Source organism: Boleophthalmus pectinirostris, unplaced genomic scaffold (assembly GCF_026225935.1).
Source record: "Boleophthalmus pectinirostris isolate CB_2022bp ecotype Guang Dong unplaced genomic scaffold, ASM2622593v1 HiC_scaffold_4, whole genome shotgun sequence".
NCBI lineage: Eukaryota > Metazoa > Chordata > Actinopteri > Gobiiformes > Gobiidae > Boleophthalmus > Boleophthalmus pectinirostris.
Window position 1 is genome coordinate 40,542,103 of NW_026571353.1, and position 15,460 is coordinate 40,557,562.

The 15,460-nt window shown below is 41.7% G+C and overlaps 1 protein-coding gene and 1 long non-coding RNA gene across 3 annotated transcripts in view; both read right to left on the reverse strand.

Annotated features, from left to right (window-relative positions):
- bmp2k (BMP2 inducible kinase) overlaps positions 1–15,460 on the reverse strand; it is a 115,783-nt gene that overhangs the window by 12,110 nt on the left and 88,213 nt on the right. For both annotated transcript variants that reach the window (XM_055161465.1, XM_020923732.2), the window contains 3 exons: positions 14,360–14,589; positions 13,505–13,647; positions 10,515–10,640 (listed from right to left, as the gene is read on the reverse strand). In XM_055161465.1, coding sequence (XP_055017440.1) covers positions 10,515–10,640; positions 13,505–13,647; positions 14,360–14,589 — 499 coding nt within the window. The remainder of the gene's footprint in view (positions 1–10,514; positions 10,641–13,504; positions 13,648–14,359; positions 14,590–15,460) is intronic.
- Positions 2,208–9,030, reverse strand: LOC129411243 (uncharacterized). Its single transcript, XR_008633218.1, has 2 exons — positions 4,522–9,030; positions 2,208–4,487 (listed from the first exon to the last, which is right to left on the reverse strand). It is a non-coding gene; the product is annotated as an uncharacterized LOC129411243 (long non-coding RNA).

A 15,460-nucleotide genomic window follows, 5' to 3' on the forward strand; every position in this document is an offset into this window, starting at 1 on the left:
GATCTGAGAGCAGGTCTGAAGGAGCCCGGAGAGAGACTGTTGAACATACAGCCCTTGAGGATTGTATGAAACGGGAATCATACACCAAATACAAAACAGCGTGTGGGCGCTCGGTGGGGTCCAACGTGACGAGGCAACAGACGGTCATCACATTTGGATAAATCAAAGCAACTAAACACTCGAACAAACAGTCACATGGGTATTTCTATTGGATATTGACGTCTAAACCAAAATAGAGATTAAAACACAGTGTTGTGAAGGCTTCGGAATAGAGAATACTTTCAAATGAAGCGCATTATTGACAAAAATTGAACTGTTTATTCTTTTTTTTTTGACGTTTTGATTTGATGATGCGGGCACCGTGGTCTTTGTCATGTAAAATAAATCTTACAGAATAGAGAAAAATGCTCAAAATGGTGCCCAAGAAACAGGAAAGTTTAAAAAACGTACATAAAAAGCCTTTGGGGATGTATTTGAGCATTCACACCGTAAATATGATGACTGGAGGTTCATTTGGTTTTCCGATAATTTATGTTTTTAGGTTCTTTTTTCAGACCAAGAGTTTGTTTTCAGACCTGACAGTTTCAAGTGCTCACTGTGGTTTTTCTCAGAGTCTCGTGATGTTTCTGTGACATGTGGCTCAACAGTACCACTGCGCGCGGCCGCCAGGTGACAGCCGCGCGCAGTGGTACGTACGGAGAGAAAATAGCGCCAAGCGATTATGAGATCTGACTTTTTTGGCGACGATGGTTTTGTGATGCAAATGTATCACTCTTTTGAACACATATTGCTTTGAGAAGAAAAACGCTTTAGTAAACAGTCCCCACACAACTTGCCGAACTACTTTCCTCAGCACCAAAACGGGCCAGTATCTCGTCTCACCGGACGCTTTCGGGGGGTAAGTCGGTGTGGATGCACAACACTGATGACGGGGATGACATACAGATTTATGTCAAAAAATCCGAACTATCCCTTTAACGCTCAATTCCAATTTTTTTGTGAAAGCCGATGTTTTTTCGAGGTCGTTCACATTTCCAGTTAAATGTGACTTGTATGTGACTCCAGTGTGAACATTAAACGGTCCAAAAGTGTCCCACATGTGACACTGGAGACACGACGACGTCAACCGCAGCGAGCGTCTCTGTGTTTACAGAAGTTGTCCAAACATGGACGCAGCATCGAGCACCTGGAGATTTTAAAGTTCCTCTCGTACCGGAGCCAGAACATGAACAACTTACTTGTTTTAAGGAGGAGATTGAGAAGGAGAAGGACGAGGTTTTTGGTCGTGGTGTTTTGTGGTGAGTGGTGATGTGCTTCACTTCAGTGACACGGAGTTCATGAACAATTTTCTCCTACTTCAGTGCAGAATAGTGACGTTTGTGTCTTGTTGATAACGTGTAGGTGGATGAACCTGACCGTTCACACTGAAGTCACATGTCAAAAGATCAGATATGTATCAGTTTCAGGAGCACATATCCAAGTGTCCTGGGTCACATTTGAAAGAAATCGGATCTGTGTCGTTCAGACTGACATTAAAAGATCAGATACAGGAACATAGAGGCCAAAAAATCGGATTTGGGTCACTTCAGGCTGCAGTCTGAACATAGTCTTAGTCCACAAGTCCAAGTCATGGCTCGCAAGTCCACACCTCTGACCACAAGTGAGGCGTAAAAACTGTCAGGTATGAAAACAAACTCTTGGTCTGAAAAATGAACCTAAAAACATAAACAACAGATAAGAGCAGCTTTTATAGACCTCAGAACACACTGGAACATTTCGTTTGTATTAGTCCTACTCAAATATACAGTATATCCATTTGATTTGCCATTTGTAACCATCCAGACTGTGACTTTAATCTGTCAGTTTTTGTCTTTTTGGTTTCATTTTTAATCCCATCGCGGCGTTTTCCGTTGAACCCCACCGAGAGCTGCTCGAAAATGGTCGGTTCATTATTTCGTCATAGCAGCCCGGGGCGCCCACACCGTGTTCAAGTCCATACAAAAGTCCCTTTAAATATGTTTGGCTTCACTGTTTTGGTACGTACACTCTACAAACTAAACTCTTAACTCTCCCACAATCGCATACATTCAGAAGCTCAGAGGCTCGTATTGCATTGGTCACCGCCCGTCACACCGCAAAAAATGAGTCTGCGAGAGTCTACGATCACCTCAGGTTACAGGTTTTTTTTTTGATTTTTTTTAGTTTTTCATGGTCAACGCTGATACTGACTGTTCAGAATCCAAAGAATCTGCAGTTATTTTGGGCCGATATGTGGGGCGAATTTTGATTATTTGCCCAAAAAGTCTGAAATTCACAACAAACTCACCCGGAGCTTTTTTTTTTTTTTCTTTTTAAACCACAAATAAAAGTTTCGGTTTTGTGCGGCACTTGTGTTAAAATAAAGCTTTACGTGTATTTTTAAAGGCGCGCGGTGTACGTTTTCAGGTCCAAAATATTCCACATTACGGCATTAAACTTACTTATTTCGATAAAAACAAATATGTGGCACGATACATGGCAGATCAGTGGAGAGGTGAGCCCACTCACGGTACAAATGCGGACTTTTCGAGGTATTTCTGAGCGATAAAAACACCTGTATTTGAATCAGTGCATGAGACGATTGACTTTAATGCCATACTGTGGAACATTCTGGGCAAAGCTACAACATCTTAATTATTTATTACTTACTTTTTCTATTTTATTTTCATTCGGACATTCACATTTATATAATTACGCCTTATTCGACTCTAGTCTCTTGTTCTTTTTTGCTACTTATTTAGAATTTATTATTACCATTTATATTTTTTTCTTTTTGTTATTATATTTATTGTTTTATGTGAGCTCCGGTGTCCAAATAATTTCCTTTGTGGGTCAAGAAAGTTTGTCAAAGTCTAAAGAAATGACCAGAAAATTTACACATTGAACCTTTAAAGGGCGGTTCACACCAAAGCGTCAAAAAACGCCTGGACGTCTCTATTTGGAGCCTTTGCATTTGAGTTCAGACGCCCACGACGCGCGTATTTGACGCCGTGGACAAACGGGAGAAAAATACTTAATGCACGTCCGTTGCCCTGGAAACAAGAGCCCGGTCCCGCTCTTTTCCCAAAACAATGTCAGACCAGACTGAGAGACTTTAGTGTTTTTATGACATAAAAATCAGCGGAGGAGATCGACTCGACGACTGGGACGGATATATATTTATACTCCACTAATGACACTGGATCAGTCCCGGTCTAGTCCTTGCGATCGGCTCGGTGATTGTGGTGTATATGTTTATTCTCCGCTCATGTTTATGGTTCTCGTTCTGGTTCTCGGGTTTTTCTTCCTGATCATTACGTTGCTGCGTCTCTGGATACTCATCCCTGATTGGTTGACGCGGCGCGTCTGATGTGAAAAGTTCAGCATTTTCAACTTCTTGACGCTGACACCTTGGACGCGCATCTAGAGTGTCGACTCCAAAACGCTCAAGACTCGCCGCGTCGACGCCAGATTCGCGCCGCGCTGACGCTGAAGACGCGCCGCAAAAACGCAGGACGCTCTAGTCGCGCGTCCACATCGACTTTACATAGAAACTGGACGATTTGACGCTTTGGTGTGAACGAACCTTAAGACAGCAGGCCAGTCCAAAGTAAATGGTGGCACAAAAATGTAGATTCAAATCATTTTATTTTATACAATTTGTGGAGTATAAATGACATTTTTTACCGATATTTAATCTTAAAGCAGCTATATTTAAATATTTATGATATGACGATTGGCAAAAAGTGCGATTTTGTGACGCTTATGTAAAGTCCAGATCGTTTTTAGACTATAGAGGAGAATTTTAGGTTGTAGATTCAACTCAGGACAGTATCTATGAACCAAATTTGGGCAATTAAACGTGAACTGTGTAATTTTTTTGGTTGGGTGTCCTTCACCTAACACGGTATGACATTAAACTCTACTTTTATTTAATTACAGGTGGTTTTACAGCTCAAAAATACCTAGAAAACAGACATTCTGACTGTGAGCGGGATCGCCTCTCCACAGATCTGACCTGTAACTAACATAGGAAGACAAAATAAAGACATCCCCGTGAAAAAAAACACCAGAAGTGTTACACAATGCACCTTTAAAGTTTGAAAACTGTAACAAAATCCTGTAAAAATCTCAAATCCTATAAAATCTTAAATGTTTGAGCTCATGCAGACGTTCATTTTTTGCAGTGCGGTGCCGGGCCTTATAAACCGGAGATGATCCGAGCGCTAAAACGGCGGACTACAGAAGCGAGTCTACGTTCACATTGAAGGAGCAGGAGAGGACAGAGGCTCGAGGATTATTGCTGCCAAAATCTGATACTTTACATAGAAATACTGCGGTGAAGTACAGTGTGTGGAAATACTGTGGTGTATTCACAATGAGAGGGTCCGGCTCCTCTGCTCTGCCCATGAACCAGGACTGAACCAGGACTGAACCAGGACTGAACTAGGACTGAACCAGGACTGAACCTAGGACTGAACTAGGACTGAACCAGGTCTAAACCAGGACTGAACTAGGACTGAACTAGGACTGAACTAGGACTGACCAGGACTGAACCAGGACTGAACCAGGACTGAACTAGGACTGAACTAGGACTGAACCAGGTCTAAACCAGGACTGAACTAGGACTGAACTAGGACTGAACCAGGACTAAACCAGGAGTGTCGGGACGGGCCTGGAGATGAACCCGCGTAGACTGATCAAGACTGAAACTGGGACCAGATTGAGACCAGACCGGGGCTGAGACCAGGGCTGAGACCGGGGCTGAGACCGGGACCAGGACTGAGTCCAGGACTGAGTCCAGGACTGAGCCAGGACTACACTAGGACTAAACCAGAACTGAACCAGGACTAAACCAGATCCTGGTGTCAGTCCCAGTCTAGCCCCAATCTCGGTCCCAATCTCAGTCCCAGTCTGGTCCCGGCGTCAGTTCCCGGCGTCAGTTCCCGGCCTCAGTTCCCGGCCTCAGTCAAATCCCCAAATTAAACCATTGCCCAGCAGGAAATTTGCAAATTAAAGTCTGTATACCTGATAAACTTTGCTCAAATACATGGAAAAATGTGTCTTTCCCAGGTGTAAATACGCTTTTAAACATCTTTATATTTCCTAATCAATAAATATAATACTCAAAATGAAAATGTAAATACAAACATTTTTAGAGATGCATCGATTCGGCTTTTTCTGTTCCGATACCGATGTCGATACTTTGTCATTAAGACTCTGCTGATACCAGATATCAACCGATACTGGGGCAGAGACTGAAAATATAATTCATTTTCATTTAAACTCTGGCAACAAAACAGATCCAAATGTGTTTTTAATTGTTATGTATCATTTCTAAAGTACAAAACAGCTCTGAAAAATGTTAATACCGTAATTTCCGGACTATAAGCCTATACTTTTTTCTCACACTTTGAACCGTGCATCTTAAACAACGATGCAGCGAATATACGGACGAGTATTTGTTTATTTTTGGTTCACATTAAGCTAAATGAACATTAGTGAGTGAGATTTGTCTAAACAATCCGTACGTGTTAAATCAGGTGAGTGTGTAAATGACAAGAAAAAAACGTCTCAAACTTCAGTAGTCGAACATCCACTCATACCTGATCCATACACCTAACCCCACCCCCGAGAGAGTCTGAAATCTGATGAAATCAAGGACAGCGGCTCTTTCTGCAGGAGACATGAGCAGTAGCACCCTGATTCAACCGGTTCACTTTGCAGAAACTTGAATTTCATTTAAGATAAACCAGGTCTGAACCAGGATGGAAATAGGACTAACCCAGGTCTAAATCAGGACTGAACCAGGCCTAAACCAGAATGAAAACAGGACTAAACCAGGGCTACACCAGGACTAAGATGTCAAAATCCAACATTTTTCATTCACGTTAAACTATTTCTAAACCAGGTCTAAACCAGGCCTGAACCAGGATGAAAACAGGACTGAACCCGGATGAAAATAGGACTAAACTAGGACTAAACCAGGTATAAAACAGGACTAAACCAGAGCTAAACCAGGACTAAGATGTCAAAAAATCTAACGTTTTAGGAAAAAATCTCTGGCGCCTAAAGATTTAAAGTTTAGTTGACGCGGTTTATGTTCAGGTGCACTCAACAGTCCGGAAATTACGGTACATTTAATCCTTATGAGCAAACTGGCCATCAAACTGTCTCATTACACAAACTTACTGACAAAAAAAAAAAAAAAAAAAAAAAGATACTGGCTGATATCTGATACCAGTGTTGAATCAATGCATCTCTACAAATTTAGACTCAAAATCTAAAAAAAAAATTGGGCCTTTTTTTCCAGACTCTTCAGTTTTAAAGAGGTTGAAGCAGAGCAGAGGAGGTTTGGTCTGAGCGTCGTCTGTCCCTGTGTGTGTGTGTGTTTTTCTGCAGCGCTGCCCTCTAAAGTGCACAGGAGATTTGAGGCTTCCACCAATGGAATAAATACTTTAGCTTTATCGGGATGTGAACGAGATGATTTATGTAAACGATAAGTTCAAGTTTGAAATTGTACCAAAGCGTAACCGAGCCGAGAGACGCCGTTCGGAAAACACGCCGAGGTTTACTTCAAATGACACGAGATGAGCACATGTAAAGTCCAGACTCTTTATTCTCAAGTTACTCTTACTGTAGTAGTACTTTTCCCAAATTTTAAGTATCTGGACCATTACTTTGGACTTTTACTTGAGTTTTGGCCCCTCTGCTGTTAATACTGTTCCAAGAAAATGTGTGGAATAAAAAAAAAATGTACCAAAAAATTAATCGTTCGTTCATTTGTTTTTCAAAATAAAAGCAAAAGTAAGAAAATGAAAAAATAAAAACAAAAAACTATGATTTTCTTCATTATTTGTCTCCAAAACCAAATTGAAAAAACAAATAATGATTCGTTTTTTCAGTTTTCGATTTTGTGTTCAAAGGGTAATGGAAAAAATGGGCGTTTCCGGATTTAAACTGCGACGTCGGAGTTCTGCGCCACATACGGACTGAACCAGGACTGAACCAGGACTGAACCAGGACTGAACCAGGACTGAACCAGGACTGAAGCAGGACTGAAGCAGGACTGAGGCAGGACTGAGCCAGGACTGAGCCAGGACTGAGCCAGGACTGAAGCAGGTCTAAACCAGGACTGAACAAGGAGTGTCCAGATGTCCCCGCAGGTGCAGCCGCATAGACCGTAGATCAGGACAAAGACTGGGACCAGACCAGTACCAGACTAGGACTGAGACCGGGACTGAGACTGGGGCTTAAACCGGGACTAAACCCGATCTAAACCAGAATTGAGCCAGGGCTAAACCAGATCCTTGTGTCGGTTCCAGTCAGGTCCCGATCCGGTCCTAGTCTGGTCCCGATATCAGGCCCCGGTCTCAGTCCCGGTCTCAGTCCCGGTCTCAGTCCCGGTCTCAGTCCCGGTCTCAGTCCCGGTCTCAGTCCCGGTCTCAGTCCCGGTCTCGTAAATGGGAAACGGTCTTTATCAGTTTTTTCTATTTTTCATTTAAACACAAAATCAAAAACTTTTTCTTTTTGGTTTTGGAGACAAATAATGAAGAAAATAGTTGTTTCTTTCTTCATTTTCTTATTTTTGGTTTTATTTTTGAAAAACGAATGAACACATGACAAACCGATCCAATATTCTCCATGCCGCGGTGTTGTTGTCTGAACGGCGTCTCTCGGCACATTTCTACACACGTTTGTAAATAGAAGTGAGTCTTATGCTCCTATTGCTTTTCACACGGCTCCTCCTTCCTGTTTTTGCTTTTTCTGCACTTCGTAAAAAGCGCCGTCGCCTCAAACCTCGTCTCGTTTTCATCTGAGGAACATTTGCATAACAGATTCTTAAGCACACGTTCTGCAAAGACAAAAATATAGTGTCGCTGCAAAACTGACCCACGTCTGATTGTAGTAAAGTTTTAATAATACCTCACGTTTCCTACAGTTTTAGATGCGTAGATTTTTAGGACGCCTTTGTTTTCACCAAGCAGTAGGGTTCGGTTTGGTCCAAAATCAACCAAGGAGTTTCTCTTGGTTTAAACAAGAACAAAGTATTCTGAATGTGAATCTTTAAACTCGTGCAGGTTTCCCCATTTTCTGTGAATGGGTTTTGGTTTAGCCTCATTTTGAGATAACCTGAAAATGTCCCACAGTGAAGCATTTTGAATCCTTGACAACTGTAGGTGGGTGAGGTCCAGGTCCAGGAAGGTAAACATTCAATCTTGGTGTATTTTTGGGGCAGATAAGTTACATTTGGGTCAGACCGTACAAAATCCGAAGTTTTCAAGGAATCTCCCCTGTGAGCCATCTCAGATTTGGCTAAAAAAAAAAAAAAAATCAAAACAATTTCTAAAATTACCAAATGAAAGAATCTTCAGTCATTCCTGAGTTATGGCCAGTTGAGTATGAAATTTTGGGGCCATGCTTTCTTTTTCGGAAAGCTTAATTTATAATCATGTTTGAGAGACCATAACTTCATAAAAAATAGAGCTGGGAAGATAAAAATGTGTATTATTTTAGATTCTTGGTCATAGATTCTGAATCAGTTGTCAAATATTGTGTGACTTTATTAAGGGAGGCGCTGTGGGGCCCCAAAATCTCACATTTGGTTGCCGCTCAATTTTTTAAAAACATTTTTAAGGTCCAAGATCTATTTACTACAAGCAGATATTTACAAACTAACTGTTTAACCTGAATATTTGAGACAATGACCATTTCTGACACAAATCTTACACTTTTCTGAGCTTTCATGTTGGTCAAATTTTTACCAGAGAAACTTTGGCATATTCTGGTTAGTTTAAAGTAATAAAAACATCTACTATTAACTTCCTTCATTTCAAACTGCATTTTTGAAAATGAGCTCTCAGGGGTAATTTTTGGTGGAGTTCAGGGACTTTTCCACCTGGAGAAAGGTTCAATTACCTTTTATAGACTTAAACACTAACTGCTTGTTATAAGGGAAGACAATAGACACATCAAGAATCTCAGACTTCCGGTCATTGCGCAATTCATACTGGGAAGGATTTTCCAAAAAAAGTGATCATCAAACCTCCATGTTTGTTTTCCCAGTGGGATGTGCCTATTGACAAAGTCGATCTTTTCAAGTCTTTTGAACCATATCACTTTTGTTTCTGGTTCTGATATTGTCATATTTTAGTTTTGGGATTCGGACGTCGTATTTGTGTGGTTGTTGGATCCTAACAGTGGAAAACGGCTCGAGAAATTTGTTTGCGAACTCCATAAATGCAAAAGTGAATCAGATGTGTGTGACTCAAACCTCCGTTCAAACTGTTTCTCTTCCCAACAGAATTGAAAAATAGTGAAAGGTGAAGGTGATGGGCAGGATTGATCCACGGGATAAACAAAAAAGGAAACATTTGTCTGACTAAATCATCCCGAGTTTACTGCGAACATTTTGTATGACATTTTGATTCCCTTTTGCATTTATGGAGTTTGCAAACAAATCTCTCGAGTCTTCTGCTGTTACGCAATTACGATGTCCAAATCCCAAAACTAAAATATGACAATATCAGAACCAGAAACAAAAGTGATATGGTTCAAAAGACTTGAAAAGATCGACTTTGTCAATAGACACATCCCACTGGGAAAACAAACATGGAGGTTTGATGTTCACTTTTTCAGAAAATCCTTCCCAGTGTGTACTGCCCAATGACCGGAAGTCTGAGATTCTTGATGCGTCTATTGGAATCTATGACCCAAAATCTACAGTAATACACGTTTTTATCTTCCCAGCTCTATTTTTTATGAAGTTATGGTCTCTCAAACATGATTATAAATTAAGGTTTCTGAAAAAGTGAGCATGGACTCAGGAACGACTCAAGGGATTGAGCTAAAATTTTAGATTCTTTCATTTCAGATTTTTTTTTCAGCCAAATCTGAGATGGCTCATAGAGGAGGGGTGATTCATTTCATACGGACTGACCCATTTGCTCATGTAAGTTCTCTTAATTGAGTCAAATGTTTTAGTACATTTTATTTCACACTCTGTAACGATATAATAACTGATCATTTTAATTCATCTGTATAGTCGTACCTTTCTTGCTGTTATATCGAAACTAAAATAAAAGCTGACCTGACCCTGTCTGAACAGTTAGTTTACTCAGTACCTGAGTAGTTTTTTTCACAGCTTTTTACTCTTATTGAGTAAATATTTAGATGCCTACTTTTCACATTATGTTCAGACAGCAGTACCTTGAGTAACAGTTTGTTTTTCTCCATCCCTGGAAGTAGCACAGTTGGACATGAGACAGAAGAGCACTTTAAAACACTTTTAAAAGCGGGCGGTACCAAACCTCACCATACCACTTGGTAAAAAAAAAAAAAAAAAAAAAAAAAAAATACCATTTTGTATAGAATAAGAAGCAAACGTTTGGACTGATATCTGTGTAATCCCCGGTTGTGGTCTGGTGGGGTCCTTTGCATTAGGGTGGGGCTCTCTCCACAGTGCCGGTCCCAGGAGCAGACACACTAAGACTTGCCTGCGCTGGTCACAAACGGGACAGATCCGAACAGGTCTTCAGGTGGAAGGGCTTTGGGGACAGAGGAGGAGGAGGTCTGCGGCTGGAGCGGGGTCTCTGCGCTGGGACTGCGCTCCACGGGCTTCTCTGTGGACCAACACAAAAACAAGAGTTAAAACAGAATAATAGAAAAGGTTCATGGATAGAACTGTGAGTGAGGGACTGTTTTTGAAAGAAATTTACAAACTTGAGAGCTATAAATGTTGCATCTGTAGCAGTTTGTTATGGTTTGGCTTCTCACATTTGTCATATTAATAAAATGTGTGTCTTAAAGTTCTTTCAACACAGTCACCTCTTTTGGGCTTGAATAATGAATAATGGCACAACTTTCAGAAGCTAAAACACAAGCTTTTTTTTTGTTTTTAGGTTGGACTTGACTCCCGACTGATTACTCTGTATCCGTATTGTGCACTAGATCAAAACTCCTCCAAGGTACATACAAAATATTATAAAATTGCTCTTGTTTAGTCCTGGTTTAGTCCTGGTTTAGTCCTGGTTTAGTCCTGGTTTTCCTGGTTTAGACCTGGTTTAGACCTGGTTTAGTCCTGGTTTAGACCTGGTTTAGTCCTGGTTTAGTCCTGGTTTAGACCTGGTTTAGACCTGGTTTAGACCTGGTTTAGTCCTGGTTTAGTCCTGATTTAGTCCTGTTTAGACCTGGTTTAGCTGTTTAGTCCTGGTTTAGACCTGGTTTAGTCCTGTTTAGTCCTGTTTAGTCCTGGTTTAGACCTGGTTTAGACCTGGTTTAGTCCTGGTTTAGTCCTGATTTAGTCCTGATTTTCCTGTTTTAGTCCTGGTTTAGACCTGGTTTAGACCTGGTTTAGACCTGGTTTAGTCCTGGTTTAGTCCTGGTTTAGACCTGGTTTAGACCTGGTTTAGTCCTGGTTTAGTCTGGTTTAGTCCTGGTTTAGACCTGGTTTTAGACCTGGTTTAGTCCTGACTGGTTTAGACCTGGTTTAGACCTGGTTTAGACCTGGTTTAGTCCTGGTTTAGTCCTGATTTAGTCCTGGTTTAGTCCTGGTTTAACCTGGTTTTAGACCTGGTTTAGACCTGTTTAGACCTGGTTTAGTCCTGGTTTAGCTGGTTAGACTGGTTTAGACCTGGTTTAGACCTGGTTTAGACCTGGTTTAGTCCTGGTTTAGTCCTGATTTAGACCTGGTTTAGTCCTGGTTTAGTCCTGGTTTAGTCCTGATTTAGACCTGGTTTAGTTTTTCCTGTTTAGACCTGGTTTAGACCTGGTTTGTTTAGACCTGGTTTTACTACCTGGTTTAGTCCTGGTTTAGACCTGGTTTAGACCTGGTTTAGTCCTGGTTTAGTCCTGGTTTTATCCTGATTTAGTCCTGATTAGACCTGGTTTAGACCTGGTTTAGACCTGGTTTAGTCCTGGTTTAGTCCTGATTTAGACCTGGTTTAGTCCTGGTTTAGACCTGGTTTAGACCTGGTTTAGACCTGGTTTAGTCCTGATTTAGACCTGGTTTAGACCTGGTTTAGTCCTGGTTTAGTCCTGGTTTAGTCCTGATTTAGACCTGGTTTAGTCCTGGTTTAGACCTGGTTTAGACCTGGTTTAGACCTGGTTTAGTCCTGGTTTAGACCTGGTTTAGACCTGGTTTAGACCTGGTTTAGACCTGGTTTAGTCCTGGTTTAGTCCTGTTTAGACCTGGTTTAGTCCTGGTTTAGACCTGGTTTAGACCTGGTTTAGACCTGGTTTAGACCTGGTTTAGACCTGATTTAGTCCTGGTTTAGTAGGACCTGCATTGATGTAAATGAGCTGTGAATAGACGTGTGAATGATCCACATTTATGCAGATAATTATTTACGGCTAAAGGCTAATAGCGCTAGTTTCTTTACTATTTAGGAGTTATGTTTCGGTCGCGATCGAAGCGGCTCTTAGATCCGGCTCTTTGAAGCGAACAACGGGAGCATGTTTCTTATTGGGAGCCGTTTTTTCTCTTTTTCTCCCTTTTTCTCTTCAAGCCGCTTGTAGACCTGTAGTTTGACAGCAGCAGCGGCTGAAAACAAAACTTTCAGAAATCTGCGTTTGCATAGGTTAAAAAAAAAAAGTGCATATTTGTCTGCAGTTCAGCATAAAATGAATAAACCAGGACTAATCTTAGGCTGGAGTGAGATAGAGACCGAGTCCCGACACTCAGTCCTGGTTCAGTTCTGGTTTAGTCCTGCTTGCAACGAAACAATCTCAAGAGCCGTTTGGGAGCCGAAAGAGCCAGCTGCTTTAGTGAGCCGAGCCAAAAGAGTCGGTTCTCCAAAAAAAAACAAAAAACTGGAATACCCGTCACTAGTGTCTAGAACGTGATGCAAAAATGCCATTCGTCCGACCTACTGTCTGTAAATATGATGTAAAGAGGCAGAAGAACAATAAATGTTGCCTAAATAAACCCAATTTAAAATCCACTAGAGCCAAACCCAAGTTTTTTAAATAATTCAACATTTACAGTGAATTTTTACATCACTAAATATATCAGCGATTATATCGGCAGCTCCAACTTACATTATATCGGTTTCATATTGGCCACAACAAAATCCATATCGGTCGGGCTCTAGTCCTCATGTATTTAAACACCCCTGGGTTTGTTTTGTTCATGTTCGGGTTGATTTAAGTTTACTCCAGTTTGGTCCGGGTTTTTTTTTTTGTTAATGATTTACCTAATTTGAGCCTTTGTTAAATCACATCTTTTTTGACTTTCTTAAATTTAAACTGTTTGGGCCACTACATACAGACATGATCCCCTTCAATGTTTTTAGCTTTTGAGTCTTGTTCTTTAAAGTCCAAACCAGGTGCTGCTTTCCTAACAAAAAATCCCAAATTCCCCCATAAGTACGGAACTTTTCTACTGTACTTTGTTACTTTCCACCACTGTTATTAGAAGTCTATGTTTCCACAGTGAAGCGTATGATCTCTGGTAGGTTAATTTTAGTATTTGCAGATCGACACTTGCTTGCTCTGAGCAGGTCAAACTCTCGGTCGAGCAGCTCCTCCTCCGTGAGCTTGGAGAAGTTGTCCTCTCCGAAGGGGTTCCAGCGGGACATGTCCGGGGGGTGGCTCGCGGCGGGGGGGGCGTCTGAGGACAGCAGCGGGTTCCTGCTCGACACAAACGCACACCAGAGAAGTCGAGTCACTCTGCTGTGTGGGCTGTCGGGTTTAATCAGTGTGGTCCTGGTTTAGTCACGTCAGCTGGGCCTGGTTTAGTCCATCTGGTTTAACGGAGCTGTTTCACCACTTAAGTCCTGGTTTGGTCCAGGTTTAGTCCTTGCCTACCTCAACACATTTATCACCAATGAAAACCAACCAAGTATCTTAAATTTGAATAAAGATTTAGTCCTAGTTTAGTCCTGGTTTAGCCCAATTTAGTCCTGGTTTAGTCTTGGTTTAGGCCTGGTTTAGTCCTACTTTAGCCCTAATTTAGTCCTGATTAAGCCCTGGTTTAGCCCTGGTTTAGCCCTGGTTTAGTCCTGGTTTAGTCCTGGTTTAGTCCTGGTTTAGTCCTGGTTTAGTCCTGGTTTAGTCCTAGTTTAGCCTTAGTTTAGTCCTAGTTTAGCCCAAGTTTAGCCCTCAATTTAGTCCTGGTTTAGTTTTCATTTAGTCCTATTTTAGCCCTGGTTTAGTCCTGGTTTAGTCTTGGTTTAGTCCTGGTTTAGTCCTGGTTTAGTCCTGGTTTAGTCTTGGTTTAGTCTTGGTTTAGTCTTGGTTTAGTCCTGGATTAGCCCTGGTTTAGAACTGGTTTAGCCTTAGTTTAGTCCCAGTTTAGCCCTAGTTTAGTCCCCGTTTAGTCCCAGTTTAGTCTTGGTTTTACCTCGTATTGGCAAACGTCTCCGCAGGTGACGGTCCTCCTCCCATCTGCGCCGTCGCCGCGGGGCCAGCAGAGGGCGTGGTGGCGTTGTACGAGCCGAGGGGCATCTGGAACTCGAGCGGCGAGGGCGAGGACAGGTAGGGGGCGCTGTGGGGGCCTGCGTGTGGGTGGTGCACCTGCTGCTGCTGCTGCTGCTGCTGCTGCTGCACAAAAGCCTGCTGATACTGGTGCAGCTGTCGGATCAGAGGGAACAGGGGTGAAGGGATGAGGGACGGACCACAATGATTTCAATGATTTCGTGATTTCGAGGATTCTATGACTTCATGATTTTTTTTTTTTTTTTTTGTGATTTGATGAATGTGGTTAGATTTCACGGCTGGATTTGGAAAACCGGGGATATTAAGGAAGAAGGGGGGTGGGGGAGTGAAAGTTAAAAGCTCTCGTAGAATAAGAATAGATTATTTTATCAAACTTATTTTTAGTCAAACAAAAGCAAAAAACACAACAACTCTGACGTCTAATACAAAATGTGACACAGTGAATAACAATTTTATCTCAAAGTCAGAAGGTTTATCACAGTGAAATATCTTGGGCTACGTTCAGACTGCAGGGATTTTTTTGTAAAATCCGATGTTTTTTCGAGGTCGTTCACATTTCCAGTTAAATGTGACTTGTGTGTGACTCCAGTGTGAACATTAAACGGTCCAAAAGTGTCCCACATGTGACACTGGAGACACGACGACGTCAACCGCAGCGAGCGTCTCTGTGTTTACAGAAGTTGTCCAAACATGGACGCAGCATCGAGCACCTGGAGATTTTAAAGTTCCTCTCGTACCGGAGCCACAACATGAACAACTGACTTGTTTTAAGGAGGAGATTGAGAAGGAGAAGGACGAGGTTTTTGGTCGAGGTGTTTTGAAAGGAACGTGTGGATGTGGAGTCGCAGCCAAGAGTAGAGGGATTGTTTTGTGCTTCACTGCTTCACTGACACAGAGTTCTGACACAATTTTCGTCTGACTTGAAGAACATTTGTGTACATTTGTGCCGGATCTGTGTCGTTCAGACTGTCAGTAAAAGATCAGATACAGGAGCATAGGGGCGAAA